The 13944-nt window shown below is 41.7% G+C and overlaps 1 protein-coding gene across 1 annotated transcript in view; it reads right to left on the reverse strand.

The window, feature by feature from the left end:
* LOC100958953 (zinc finger protein 354B) overlaps nt 1-13338 on the reverse strand; it is a 39481-nt gene extending 26143 nt beyond the window's left edge. Inside the window, exons 1-4 of the mRNA XM_012810973.2 lie at nt 13045-13338; nt 12524-12610; nt 9836-9962; nt 8687-8782 (exon numbers count right to left, since the gene is read on the reverse strand). Of these exons, the coding sequence (XP_012666427.1) occupies nt 8687-8782; nt 9836-9962; nt 12524-12586 (286 nt within the window). The 5' untranslated portion in view covers nt 12587-12610; nt 13045-13338. The remainder of the gene's footprint in view (nt 1-8686; nt 8783-9835; nt 9963-12523; nt 12611-13044) is intronic.
* Nucleotides 13339-13944: the final 606 nt, after the last annotated feature.

Here is a 13944-nt window from a genome sequence, read left to right on the forward strand (position 1 = left end):
TTGATTTCCTCCAGCTCCATAATAGTTGGAGATTATAACACTCCTTTGGCAATGTTGGACAGATCCTCCAATAAGAAGCTAAGCCAAGAAATTTTAGATTTAAACTTAACCATTCAACATTTGGATTTAACAGAGAACATTTCATCCTAACAAAACTGAATATACATTCTTCTTATCAGCCCCTACTGAATATACTCCAAACATACTCCAAAACTCTTCTCGTCAGCCCAGACTTTGAACATACTCCAAAATTGATCACATCTTAGGGCACAAGTCTAACCTCCGCAAATTTAAAACAATAGAAATTATTCCTTGCATCTTCTCAGATCATCATGGAATAAAAGTTGAACTCAGTAACAACAGGAATCTGCATACTCATATAAAAACATAGAAGCTAAATAACCTTATGCTGAATGATAGATGGGTAACAGACAAGATTAAAAAGGAAATTACCAAATTTTTGGAACAAAACAATGAAGACACAAATTATCAGAACCTCTGGGATACCACAAAGTCAGTCCTAATAGGGAAATTTATAGCACTGCAAGTCTTCCTCAAGAGAATGAAAAGAGAGGAAGTTAACAACCTAATGGGACATCTCAAGCAACTGGAAAAGGAAGAACATTCCAATCCCAAACCCAGCAAAAGAAAAGAAATAACCTAAAGTAGAACAGAATTAAATTGAAAACAAAAGAATTATACAACAGATCAATCAATCAAAAGTGCTTTTTGAAAAGGTCAGTAAGATAGATAAACCTTTGGCTGACCTAACCAGGAAAAAAACAGTAAAATCTCTAATTTGATCAATCAGAAATGGTAATGATGAAATAACAACAGACTCCTCAGAAAATAAAAAAAATCCTTAATAATGCAAGAAGCTTTATTCTTAGAAATAAGAAAATCTGAAGGAAATTGACCACGACTTGGAAGCACGCCACCTTCCAAGTCTTAGTCAGAATGAAGTGGAAATGTTGAACAAGCCTATATCAAGTTCTGAAATAGCATCAACTACACAAAATTTTAGGGATAAAAAGAAAAACCTAGGACCAGATGGCTTCACATCAGAATTCTACCAACCTTTCAAGAGGAATTAGTACCTATATTACTCAACCTTTGCCAAAATATAGAAAAAGAAGGAATACTACCCAACACTTTCTATGCAGCAAACATCACCCTGATCTCCAAACGAGGAAAAGACCCAACAAGAAAAGAAAATTATAGACCAATATCAATAATGAATATTAATGCAAAAATATTCAACAAGGTACTAACAAAAAGAATCCAGCAACACATCAAACAAATTATACACCATGACCAAGTGGGTTTTATTCCAGGGTCTCAAGGCTGGTTCAATAGATGTAAATTTATAAATATAATTCATCACATAAATTAAAAAACAAGGACCATATGATTCTCTTGACACAAAAAAAGCTTTTGATAATATTCAGCATTCATTCTTGATCAGAACACTTAAGAAAATCAGTATAGAAGAGACATTTCTTAAACTGATAGAAGTCATCTACAGCAAACCCATAGCCAATATCATATTGAATGGAGTTAAATTGAAATTATTTCCACTCAGATCAGGAACAAGGCAAAGTTGCCCATTGTCTCCACTGCTTTTTAACATTGTAATGAAAGTCTTAGCCATTGCAATTGGGGAAGAAAAGGCAATCAAGGGTATCCACATAGGATCAGAAGAGATCAAACTTTCACTCTTAGCAGATGATATAATTGTATATTTGGAAAATACCAGGGATTCTACTACAAAACTCTTAGAAGTGATCAAGGAATATGGCAGCGTCTCAGGTTACAAAATCAATACTCATAAATCAGTAGCCTTTATATATACCAACAATAGTCAGGCTGAAAAAACAGTCAAGGACTCTATCCCATTCACAGTAGTGCCAAAGAAGATGAAATATTTGGGAGTTTACCTAACAAAGGATGTGAAAGATCTCTATAAAAAGAACTATGAAACTCTAAGAAATGAAATAGTTGAAAATGTTAACAAATAGAAAAATATACCATGCTAATGGCTGGGAAGAATCAACATTGTTAAAATGTCCATATTACCCAAAGCAATATATAATTATAATGCAATCCCCATTAAAGCTTCACTGTCATATTTTAAAGATCTTGAAAAAATAACACTTCGTTTTATATGGAATCAGAAAAAACCTCAAATAGCCCAGATATTACTCAGAAATAAAAACAAAGCAGAAGGAATCATGCTACCAGACCTCAGATTATACTATAAATCCATAGTGATCAAAACAGCATGGTACTGGCACAAAAACAGAGTGGTAGATATGTGGAACAGAATAGAAAGCCAACAGATGAATCCAGCTACCTACTGTTACCTCATCTTTGACCAGCCAATTAAGAACATTGAATGGGGGAAAGATTCCCTATTTAACAAATGGTGCTGGGTGAAATGTCTAGCAACCTGTAGAAGACTGAAATTGAGCCCACACATCTCACCATTAACTAAGATAGACTCTCACTGAATTAAAGATTTAAGACTTAAGACATGAAACTATAAAAATACTAGAAGAAAGTGCATGGAAAACTCTTGAAAAAAAATTGGTCTATATTGAAAACTCTTGAAAAAATTGGTGAATATTTTATGAGAAGGACTCCGCAGGCAATTGAAGCAACATCAAAAATACACTACTAGGATCTGATCAAACTAAAAAGCTTCTGCACAGCCAAGAACACAGTAAGTAAAGCAAGCAGACAGCCCTCAGAATGGAGAAGATATTTGCAGGTTATGTCTCTGACAAAGGTTTAATAACCAGAATCCACAGAGAACTCAAACATATTAGCAAGAAAAGAACAAGTGATTCCATCTCAGGGTGGGCAAGAGACTTGAAGAGAAAATTCTCTGTAGAAGACAGGCGCACAGCATACAGACACATGAAAAAATGCTCATCATCCTTAATCATCAGAGAAATGCAAATCAAAACTACTTTGAGATATCATCTAACTCTAGTAAGATTAGCCCACATCACAAAATCCCAAAAGCAGAGATGATGGCATGGATGTGGAGAAAAGGGAACACTTCTACACTGCTGGTGGGAATGCAAACTAATATGTTCCTTTTGGGAAGATGTTTGTAGAACACTTAGAGATCTAAAAATAAACCTGCCATTCGTTCCTACAGTTCCTCTACTAGGTATATATCTAGAAGACCAAAAATCACATTATAACAAAGATATTTGTACCAGAATGTTTATTGCAGCCCAATTCATAATTGCTAAGTCATGGAAGAAGCTCAAGTGCCCATCGACCTATGAAGGGATCAATAAATTGTGGTATATGTACACCATGGAATATTACGCAGTCTTAACTTTAAGATGGAGACTTTACCTCTTTCATGTTTACCTGTATGGAGTTGGAACATATTCTTCTTAGCAAAGTATCTCAAGAATGGAAGAAAAAGTATCCAATGTACTCAGTCTTACTGTGAAGCCAATTTATAGCTTTCTAATGAAAGTTATAACCCAATTATAGCCCAAGAAGAAGAGGAAAGGGGAGAGCTAGGGTACGGGAGTGGTAGGATGGGTGGAGGGAGAGTAACTGGTGGGACCATACCTATGGTGCATCTTACAAGGGTACATGTGAAATTTACTAGGTGTAGAATATAAATGTCTTAACACAATAACTAAGAACAGGCCGTGAAGGCTATGTTAACCAGTTTGATGAAAACATTTCAAGTTGTATATAAAACCAGCACATTGTACCCCATGATTGCATTAATATACACAGCTATGATTTCATAAAAAAAAGAAAGAAAAAGAAAAAAGAAAGTGAGACTCTGTCACTTTCAAAATATAAATTAAAAAATAAAATATAAAGAAAGAAAGACAAGTCAATCTTGTCTCTTGTAAGACAAGAGAATTAAAAAAAAAAAAAGAAGAAGAACACATGGCAATTATCTGCCCACTACAACAGATTCACTTTAGACATAAAGATACAAAAAGATTAAAAGTAAGAGGACAGAAATATGTTTCAGGACTGGGAAGTAAGATGGCCAACTGTAGCTACCTTTCAACAGAAGTTCCTATCCAGAAAGAGAGATAATGGTCAGAATGATCCCAAGAAAGCTGAATGTTGGCAGCTGAGCTCAGAGAGAAGATTGCTAAGTACACATCATCCCTGCTGAGACAAGCTGCAACTCCAAGGAAGCAAATTTCAGGTATAAAACCCATCCCAGAGATAACAAGAGTCTGTCCCCTCCCCCAAGAGAGTGGCTCGCTGTATGTTCTCTAAAAGCAAGCAGTGATCAGAAGACCTCTTGTTTCACTCCATATCAGAGAGCCGCTGAATGCCGGGTTCCTTCTCCAGAGAGATCCTGCTGTGACCCTGGGCATTCTCTTGCCGGGCAAAAAAGTTGAACAAATGTTTTCCATGCCATTCTGAACTCCCAGTTCACCCTCCCCCCTCGCCTGGAGGTCTGGAATCCTACCCCATGCATAGCCCAGAGTGTCTGGCAGTTCCTTGCTAGGACTGGGCATTCCATGGGCTGCTGCAGAGATGCGCTGAAACTGTGACTTCAGTAGAAGTGGAGAGACACGGGGAGGACGGCCCAGGGCCAGGGAAGAAGTGCAGGATAGTGGCAACAGCATGGGTGGAAGCACAGGGAGCCGTGCAGTGGCATCAGCAAGGCAGCAGCAGTGATAGTGGCATGCTCCCACCAGGGTCAAATATTGGAGAAACAGATACCTCCCCAATTCTGGGGGCTGCTGGAGGGAGCCAGACCTCGCCCTGCAGGGGTACCAGAGGAGGAGTGCAGGTGGGGCAGAGGAGTAGATGCTAAGGGAGAAAAACACATGCTGCAAAGATAATCCCCAGCTCGGAAAAGACACAGGAGGAACACTCCCCAGTTTCCACTGTGCAACAGGGGAAGTCAGTCTAGGGCTCTCCCTGCCTGCTGTACTCTCTGTGGCAGAGTACAGCAGCCTGGCAGAGGAGGCACTGACTCCCCTTTGACTCTGGCAGGCACAAATCCATGGTGCATATGCTCACTGGAGGGAACTGGGACATAGCCCTGTAGCATTACCAGTGACTGGGCATGGCTTAGGTGGGGAATGAGGGGCCAACCCTGCTGGACTAACTCTTTTGCTGGGTGGGCCTTTCTAACTGCACTGAACACCAGAGCAAATCATACTTGAGTTGCCAGGAGACCTCTGCTGTCTGGTTGCTAGAGATCTTTTGAACTCTCCCACTTGAACAGCAATTCTCCTGCCTAGAACAACTGGTTTGGAATTCTCAACATGGCCAGCCACCGAGGGACCCTCCAAGGTTGAGCCCTGGTTTTGTTGTAGTGGAGGGACTGATTCTCCTCTTCCAGTTGTTGCCAGAGAGGAACAGAGTATCTTAGTTGTTTGTATCTCTCCCCAGCTGAGATTTCAGCCCAAAGTCACCGACTGATCAGGATTGAATAGAGGCTGGCTGAATACAAGACAGAGCCACCTAGCCCCATCACACAAATCAGGTCCCCAAAACGTCAGGTTAAAGACTGAAAGAGACCTTTAGTAAAGCTGTGGGGGAAAAGCCACCAGTAAATGACTGGTTAACTACAACTCCTGGAACCCTCAATCCAATCTCACCTTACCAACTTCTCTAGCCAAAGTGTGAAAAATAATCATGGGGCAGAAAAACTCTGGCAACATGAATAATCACAGTAGATCAACTCCCCAAAGGAATGACAAAGGAGATACAACAGAACATGCCATTCATAAACAAATAGCTGAAATGTCAGAAATAGAATTCAGAATATGGAGGGCAGATAAGATTAACAGAATGGAAGTAAAGTTAGAATTAGAAATTCAAGGACTAGTTGAAAAGTTGTCTCAAGAAATCAATGAATTCAAAGACAAAATCTCTAAGGATTTAGACATAAGGAGAAAAGAAAGTGCAGACCTCAAAGAAATGAGAAAGTTATTTGAGGAGCTTCATATGCATTCCTAAGTAATAGAGTGGAGCAGGAAAAAAGATCTCTGAAGTCAAAGACAAAGCTTTTGCAAAGAGATAAAGAAGTAGAGAGCAAAAACTGATCATTCCTTAAGAAAGTTGTGGGACCACTCCAAAAGATTAAATGTTCACCTTATAGGAATTCCTGAAGAAGAGGATGGTCCTAAAGGCACTGATGCTCTACTCCAAGAAATTTTTGGAGGAGAATTTCCCAAGCATGGCAAGAGATATGTAAATTCAGATAGCAAACAGTTTCAGAACCCTACCATGACTCAATCCAAATAAACCATTTCCTAGACACATTGTAATTAACTTTGCCATACATAAGAAAAGTACAACCTCCAAGGGGAAGAATATTAGAATGACTGCATATCTCTCTGCTGAAAATTGTCAAGCCAGAAGAGGATGGTCATCGACCTTCAATCTCCTAAAACAAAACAACTGTCAGCCCAGGACCCTGTATCCAGCTAAACTGAGTTTCATTTGTGATGGAGAAATCAAATACTTTACTGACATACACTTGTTGAAGACACCAGCTCTCTAGGATATTCCCATATCCATCCTCCATAATGATCAGCATAGTGGTCTACCACCAAAGTAAACTAACCCAGAAAACCTAACATCGACAATGGTGAAAGGATTAAGGATATCCACTGGACACTTAAAAAAAACATGACAACCAAAACACTACCTGGTCACTGCAGGCTGGATGCTGCATGATGTGAACCAGTAGTTGCCTCAAGCTACTGATGGCTTTTCAGGCTCTGCTCTTGGCTCTCAAGCACCCACCAAACCCTGTGACAGGGCCCACAGCTCTCTGGAGTGCTTTCTCTGTCCTCCTCCTCACTGGAGTCCCTTCTCTGGACCTTGACATATGCCATTCCCTAGGGCTGGAGAAGTCATCCACATCCTGGGGGACCCACAGCCTCCTTCAGGGAGGATTTTGCCGATGCCACCTCTCCTGTTCTGAGTTTTCACAGCACTGTGCATCTTTCCCATATGGTCCTTGCCAGTATGTGTCCTTCTATGCTCTGTGTACAGTGAGTATGTTTACCCTTGTCCTCCCCACTAGACTGTGAGCTCCAAGAGTGTGGGACCCTTGTACATCTATTTTTTTCTGCCCAATGCTAAAAGGCCAGAACTTAGCATGGGGATTGCTCATCACTAATGATGGGACAGAAAACCCAACATAAGGGCTCCAACCTTGATCCCTCAGAGCTGAGGCCCTCCAATACAGCTTTCAGTCCCCAACTGCCCTGATGGGGTGTCTCCCATTCCTCTCCTCTGATCAGACTCAGTCACAGATTCCTCCATACCACCTCGTAAATGTTGATTTCCTGAGGTTCTGTCCTCTTTTCCATTTCCTCACCTGGTCAGCTCAAGGCTTCAAATAATACTGTTTTGCTGACAGCTCCCTGACCTACCTTGTGAGTCCCCGGCCTGTCTACCTGGACCCTGCCCACCAACAATTAATTCCCAAGTATTTCACTCTAGCTCAAATAAAAATCATCCCACATTGAAGATATCCTGAACGCTGATCACACTGGTTCCTCCTTTTCCCTTGTGAACCCCATGGCTAGTGCCTTCTCCATTCTCCATGCTAACTTCCTACCTCCATGACTGCAATAAGCTCCATAAAGTTGCCCACCTCTAATTTTGCCTCACTTTAAATCTATGCCCCAGGATATAACTAAACTGACTATTCTTATTAAATTCAAATCACTTAAGAATTTCATGAATAACCATACATAGTGGCACACACCTATAATCTCAGTTACTAGGGAAATACGAGGTGTAAGAATCACTTGAGACCAGAAGATTAAGACCAGCTGGGGCAACATAGTGAGACCCCATCTCCAAAAAAAAAGAACATCATGAATATATTCTCTATTGATAATTAAAATATTACATGTAAATAAAGTCCCCTTTCATAAGACCTATTTTCAATCCCATTCCAAATGTAACTAGTGTTACCAGCTAAGGTATGTCCTCCTCCCTGCACATATTACACATATAGACATAGACATACACACACACACAATTTTCATTAAACATTGACATGTCATAATTAGGCTCTGTAACTTGCTTTAGTCCTTAATACACCTTGGAACTCTGTCCACCTCAGTGGGCTCCTGTTCTCACTGTGGCAATAGTTGTCAGAGTAAAGACCCACAGTAGCTCCTTCAGCCACTCCTCTATGGAAAGACATTTAAATTGTTTCTGATTCAGATGAATTCTTCTAAGACATCAAAGACCCATATGATTGCTGAAATCCTTCAATAATTTCCAATCCTCCATCAGATAGTGCACAACTCAGAACTATACTAGAGCACTTATCACATGGACATTCTCTAGCTTTCTAGGCTCATTTCCTTCCTTGCCTCCTTTTCACAAATATATGCCCTAAGCTTTAGCCAGCATTAATTATTTACAGTTCCTTAAATATACTATATTTGTTGAACCAATACATAAAAATGCAGCCCTCTTCTGAAACGACCAGATAAAACAAGAGATTCTGAGTTTCCCTTGTGAAGGGATTACAAAACAATAAGTAGGAGCTAGTGTCTAGGAGCTTCCTCTTCCCCACCACTTTTTTAGGACTGAGAACCATGGAGTTTCCCAATTAAACTCCAGGCTACAGATCCCCTTATTAACCAGACTGCTGCCTACAGAAAGATTCCTGGATACCTCAGACCCACCCACTCACCTAGAGAGGAGCCAGGAGGACTTTCTTTCTCTACCTTCCAGGGATCTTCTCCTTGCTGCAACAGGGAGATCACTTTTGGTTTGGTAAAGAGGAGTCCTGCTCATAGACAAAAAAAAAAAAAAAAAAAAGCCCAAAATCAAAAAAACCCAGAAAAACACACTTGGTTTTCTTTCGACACAAAGAGGTGCCCCACATTTAACAGGATGGGTACAAAAAGTTTCTGTGGGGTGCTCAAATTATGCCCTCATGATGTGAGGGAATGTGTAAAGAAAAAGGCAAGTGATTTGTAGGACTTGACCTTTTATAATTAACTGAATGTTAGGGAGGAATGATGAACATGCACTTGGTAATTAACAAAGCACTAATAGTTTTCTACGGAAGAAGGAAGATTACATATATAGACTTATTCAAAATTATAACCAAACAACTATAGAAAAGACTGTGTACCAGGTAGCTTGTTTAAAATGACAAAACACTGTATGACTCCCTTTCAAGGAAGGGCAGTTGTAAGCAAACTACACATTGCAGGCCACATCCAGAAAACCACTTATTTATGTATGGCCTTGTGCAAAGAATGGTGGGGATCGGGGGAAAAGAAATATGTTACACAGAGTATTAGCCCACAAAACCTAAAATCCTTACTACATGGCTCATTATAGAAAAATTTACTAACTCCTGGAAAAAAAAAGTGGGAAAGGCAATAAATAGAAGCTAGCATCTAGGAGCTTCCTCTTCCCCACAACTTCTTTAGGACTGAGAACCATGGAGTTTCCCAATTAAACTCCAGGCTACAGTTCCCCTTATTAACCAGACTGCTCTGTAGGTCCAGAGGTTGAACAAAGCCCAATATAGAGATGATTGAACAAACTACAGAACAATCAGTGTGAAATGATAGCCTAATCATGAAAAAACTTCTAATATAGAAGGAAAGGGATGATTATCAACACCACCTCCTCTATTCCCATCCACAGAATAATCTCATGTCTATAAGGGAGAATTATGTTTTTAATGTTTATTTAAAGAGATCTGATTTGTATAATCCTCAAATTCAGCTAAAGTTTTTTGATGACCTACAGCTTTTACTCAGGCAAGGAGGTGCTGAGATATTACAATTTCTGAATTTTCTATCTGCAGGGGAAACATCCTTACCCAGAGAGATCAGGTTACTATAGTTCTCCAGCATCACATCCCGGTACAAGTTTCTCTGAGAAGGCTCTAGCTTTCTCCATTCATCCCGACTGAAGAGCACAGCCACATCCTCAAACATCAGTGACACCTGTAAGGACAAACCCTTCCAGCTCACCCAAGGTGAAAAGGGTAGCATAGGAAAGACAGATAGGGTACAAATAGAATGCTTCTGATACTATTCAAGAAGGTTCTAGGCCATTCATTTAACAAACAACTGACTACCGATACATGTACGCTGAGCAGTATAACGAACTAGGCCTGTGTTAACGGCTATAAGGGACAGGAAGAGGAACTAGGCCATCAGCAAGAGTGTTAATTAGAATAATATTTCTAGTGGTGATTTTAAAATACGTATTAAAAAGCTTGTAAATGTGTATATTCTTTAACTTAACAATTACTATACTTGCACTATAATGAACAGAAAAGTACAAATGCAAAGATACTGTCAAAGTACTTGTCCTAGAAAAGAAATGAAAACAACCTAAATGCTCACTGATGGAGACTAGGCAAAATAACTTGTGGCACTGTATACTTACTTAAAATAGTTCTCTTTTATTGAATATTTTACATGTGTCAGATATTGTTTTAAAGGTTTATATTAATCTTTAGTATATAATTTAATATTCTCACATGAAGAAAGTACTGTTCCCATTTACACAAGATAAAAGAGTCACAAAGAGGATAAGAAAATGCTATAGCTGGATATCCTAGGCAGGGTTTATTCTCTAAAATTTCCTCCATGATTCTGCAAAATATTTTCATGGTAAGAAACAGCATCAAATTATTTGCATAATGGGAAGAAATAAAAAAAGTGATTTTTGTCTTCAAAGAATTTACAATGCAGCTGGCAGACTAGCAAATGTATGAAATAATCTTGGTAATGAAAGAAACTGCATAGCTGGATGGGATCCTATGATATCTTCAATTCTCATTTCAGAGAGACAAGGAACAGACAGAGGTCAGGGGCAGCTAAGACCCCAGGTCAAATGTTTTACTAGGGGCAGTACAGAACCATAATTCCAGTTTTCTAACTGTAAACCCAGTATTCTCTGTCTGTTCTCTCTCTGGTCTTAAATGTCTCATCACTTAATTTTCACACACAAGAACACAAGATACTGATGTCTGGGCAGCAGGCATGGTTAGATGCATATACAGATTCATTTATACACAGGGATAGAGAGGATTCTGGGCAGAGAGCAACTTGGCTCTGTTGGAATAGAATGGTAAAGCCTTGAAAGAAAAATAGCAGCTCAAATATGCAATAGCAGGTCCTGGCCTTACCCTCAGATCAGACCCTACCGCATTCATGGATCCGAAAGACAAAGCCAGATTTTTTGGAATAGCACTAGTAACACATGGCTGGATTTTCTCATGCTCTGAAAGATGTACCAAAGGAAGAAATGGATGGTGTAAGCATAAATTAAGCCAGACACACTTGGGATGAACATGAGTTACTTGACTTTTCTGAGCCTCAGTTTGCTCCTATGTAAAATGGAAATAATAATTGTGCTATTATGATTGTGAGAAATAACAAATGTTATCACACTGGATACCTGATAAAACATTAACTATTACTGTAAAATGAACAATGAAAAAAGAATCAGTATTGACTGGGTCCCAGAAATATTGTATAGCAGTTTCTAGCAACATTACAGATAATCATTAATATAGTATCACTCAGGTACCACAACCACCATATATTCAACAGGTACCATGTATCCAGCCCTGACGTAAACACTTTCCATGCACTAAGTCATGTGAGGTTTTCACCTACCCTATGAGAAAAGCATGGTTGTTATTTCCATTTTCCTCAGTGGAAAAACTGAGGCACAAAGAGGTGAAGTTATTTGTCCAAGTCCCACAAAGAACAACAGAGGAAAAGGATCAAAACCTGGCCATCTAGCTTAAGAGCCCCACTTCCTAACCACTGTGTATATGGCCTTTCCATACCAATATTCCACAAAACCCTCACTTTGACTTCCTGAAAAGTTATCTCTCTCCCCTCAGAGGCAAGAGTCCTCTCCACCTGCAGCCCCTGCAACATGGCTATCTTTTGTTCATGCTTATCTCACCTGGATGGGATGCTTCCCTCTCTCCAACATTAAAAATGACAGGTCTAGATCAGTTTTCAAGAGAGGAGTACAAACAGGGCATGTGATCCATTAAGTTAAGAGGGAGAAAAACTAAACCTAATGAGTTGGAGAAACCTGGGAGAAGGTATTATGAGAATACTCAGGAATGGAAAGAAAAAAAGCATTCTCACCAACGGTAGCAAGAGAAGACATGGATGAATGATGGCAGCAAGGCCAGAAAGGGTTTTTCCCAGGTGTGCATGATTGCTGTGATGCTAGGGACATAAAGACTTATGGCACTTTACCTCTCAAATCAGTAATCACACAGTGGATTGAGATTAGTGAAGAAAATTATGTCTATCAGGAAAAGAAAAGTACACTAGGCATGAAATGGGAGTGGAGGGAAGCATTCCTCAAGAATCCACCATCCAGGAGAGTGGACCAACTCCTCCAAGGTAAAAGGACCACTGTGCCCCAAAACCTGGTAATGACTGTATTGGGTAGAGAACTTCAGTTAGAAGGTTTTAAAAAATAAAAAAAATCCATCCACTAAGAACAGAGATGGCAATGAGCTCACCTGAGACCTTGCTTCCCTTTGTTCAGTAGCCATGTCCTCCTCCTGGGTTCTTCCCCTGAGCATGGGTGCAGTCTCCAGAAGGCGGATCTGAGAGAAGAAAAGGGGAGCCAGGAGGAAGCCCCTTCTGTTTTCCACCCCTCAGAGTCAGCAGCTCTGGAATCCTTATACCACCTGACAATGACCCCAAGTGCCCTCGGGGTGGGGGGGGGAGAAAGAGCTAGGAGCCCGCACAGCACGAGACGGGGATCCTGGTGAAGGTCCTAACTCCTGCGGTTCAGAGTCCAGAGAACAGGACTCAGAGCAGGACACTGAGCAAGACACTGAACTCTATCAGCAACAGCGACCCCCTGAGCCCTGGCCAACATAAAGTCTTACAGAGCCAGCTAGCATTGCCGGCACCCCCATATTATAGATCAGGAAGCCCAGGACGAAGTGGGAACTTGCCTCCACCTCGAGCCTTTCCCACCTGATTCCGCTCCCTCCGTCAAGGAATCAAATCCCAGACATCAATAGAAAATTACCTCAAAAAAGGAAAATGCTAGTTTTCCTAAGGCGGAAAAGAGGTTGACTTGAGGAACACGCACAGAAGCCAAAGTCTTGGGTCTCCGTTCCGGTCCCGCCACGGGAAACGCTAGCGTCTCACTTCCCCGGAAGGCACGTCCAGCGCCCGCACTGGTACATCGCCCGCGCCAGGTCGTCAGCCCAGGGCCCGAAGTGCCCGGCGGGAACCCGCGGTGAGCGGCCAGCAGGAAGCAGCAGGGAGGGTGGGCCTGGGACTGCTGAGGACCAAGGACCCGACATGACGAGTCCGGGGAGAGTCATCGGGCGGCTGGTGGGGACCGGTGACAGACGTGGAGGTGCCCGCCCGAGCCCATAAAGGTCCCTCGGGGTCCCTTGCGGCCGAGGGTCTGTCCCCTCGCCCCGGCGCCGCATCCTCCCAAGGCCCGGTCTGCCGCCCCCTCCGCCTCCGCCGCTCACCTCTCCTGGCTCGGGGGTTCCCGCAGGCCGCCCCTCCTGCGGCCGAGCTCACAGGGGAGAAGGTCACGATCGCCTCCGCCGCGCACCAATCTCGCGGCAGGTCTCCCCCGGACGAAGTCGGGGCTAACTTCAGGCTCTGGAGCCCCTCACCTGCTAGCAAACACCAGAAGGGGCGGGGCCGGTGGCCGCACGTGCCTCTGGGATATGTAGTCCACGTGGGAATCAAAGCATTCTGGGAAGTGTCGTTCTCCGATTGGTAGGCTGAGGCAGAGTGGAGACTGAGCTGCCAAGTGCCCAGAACCCAAGTGAGGGCCCTTCCGGTTATTCGAGAAGGGACTAGGGCGTTGTCTTATAGCTTGGTATCTGAGTAAATGAGGGGAGAGCGCGAGATAATAGCCAAGAATAGCTCTATTCAACAGAAGAGTAATGAGCAGCTTGTATGT

Source organism: Otolemur garnettii, unplaced genomic scaffold (assembly GCF_000181295.1).
Source record: "Otolemur garnettii isolate 467f Iridium unplaced genomic scaffold, OtoGar3 scaffold00146, whole genome shotgun sequence".
Classification (NCBI taxonomy): domain Eukaryota; kingdom Metazoa; phylum Chordata; class Mammalia; order Primates; family Galagidae; genus Otolemur; species Otolemur garnettii.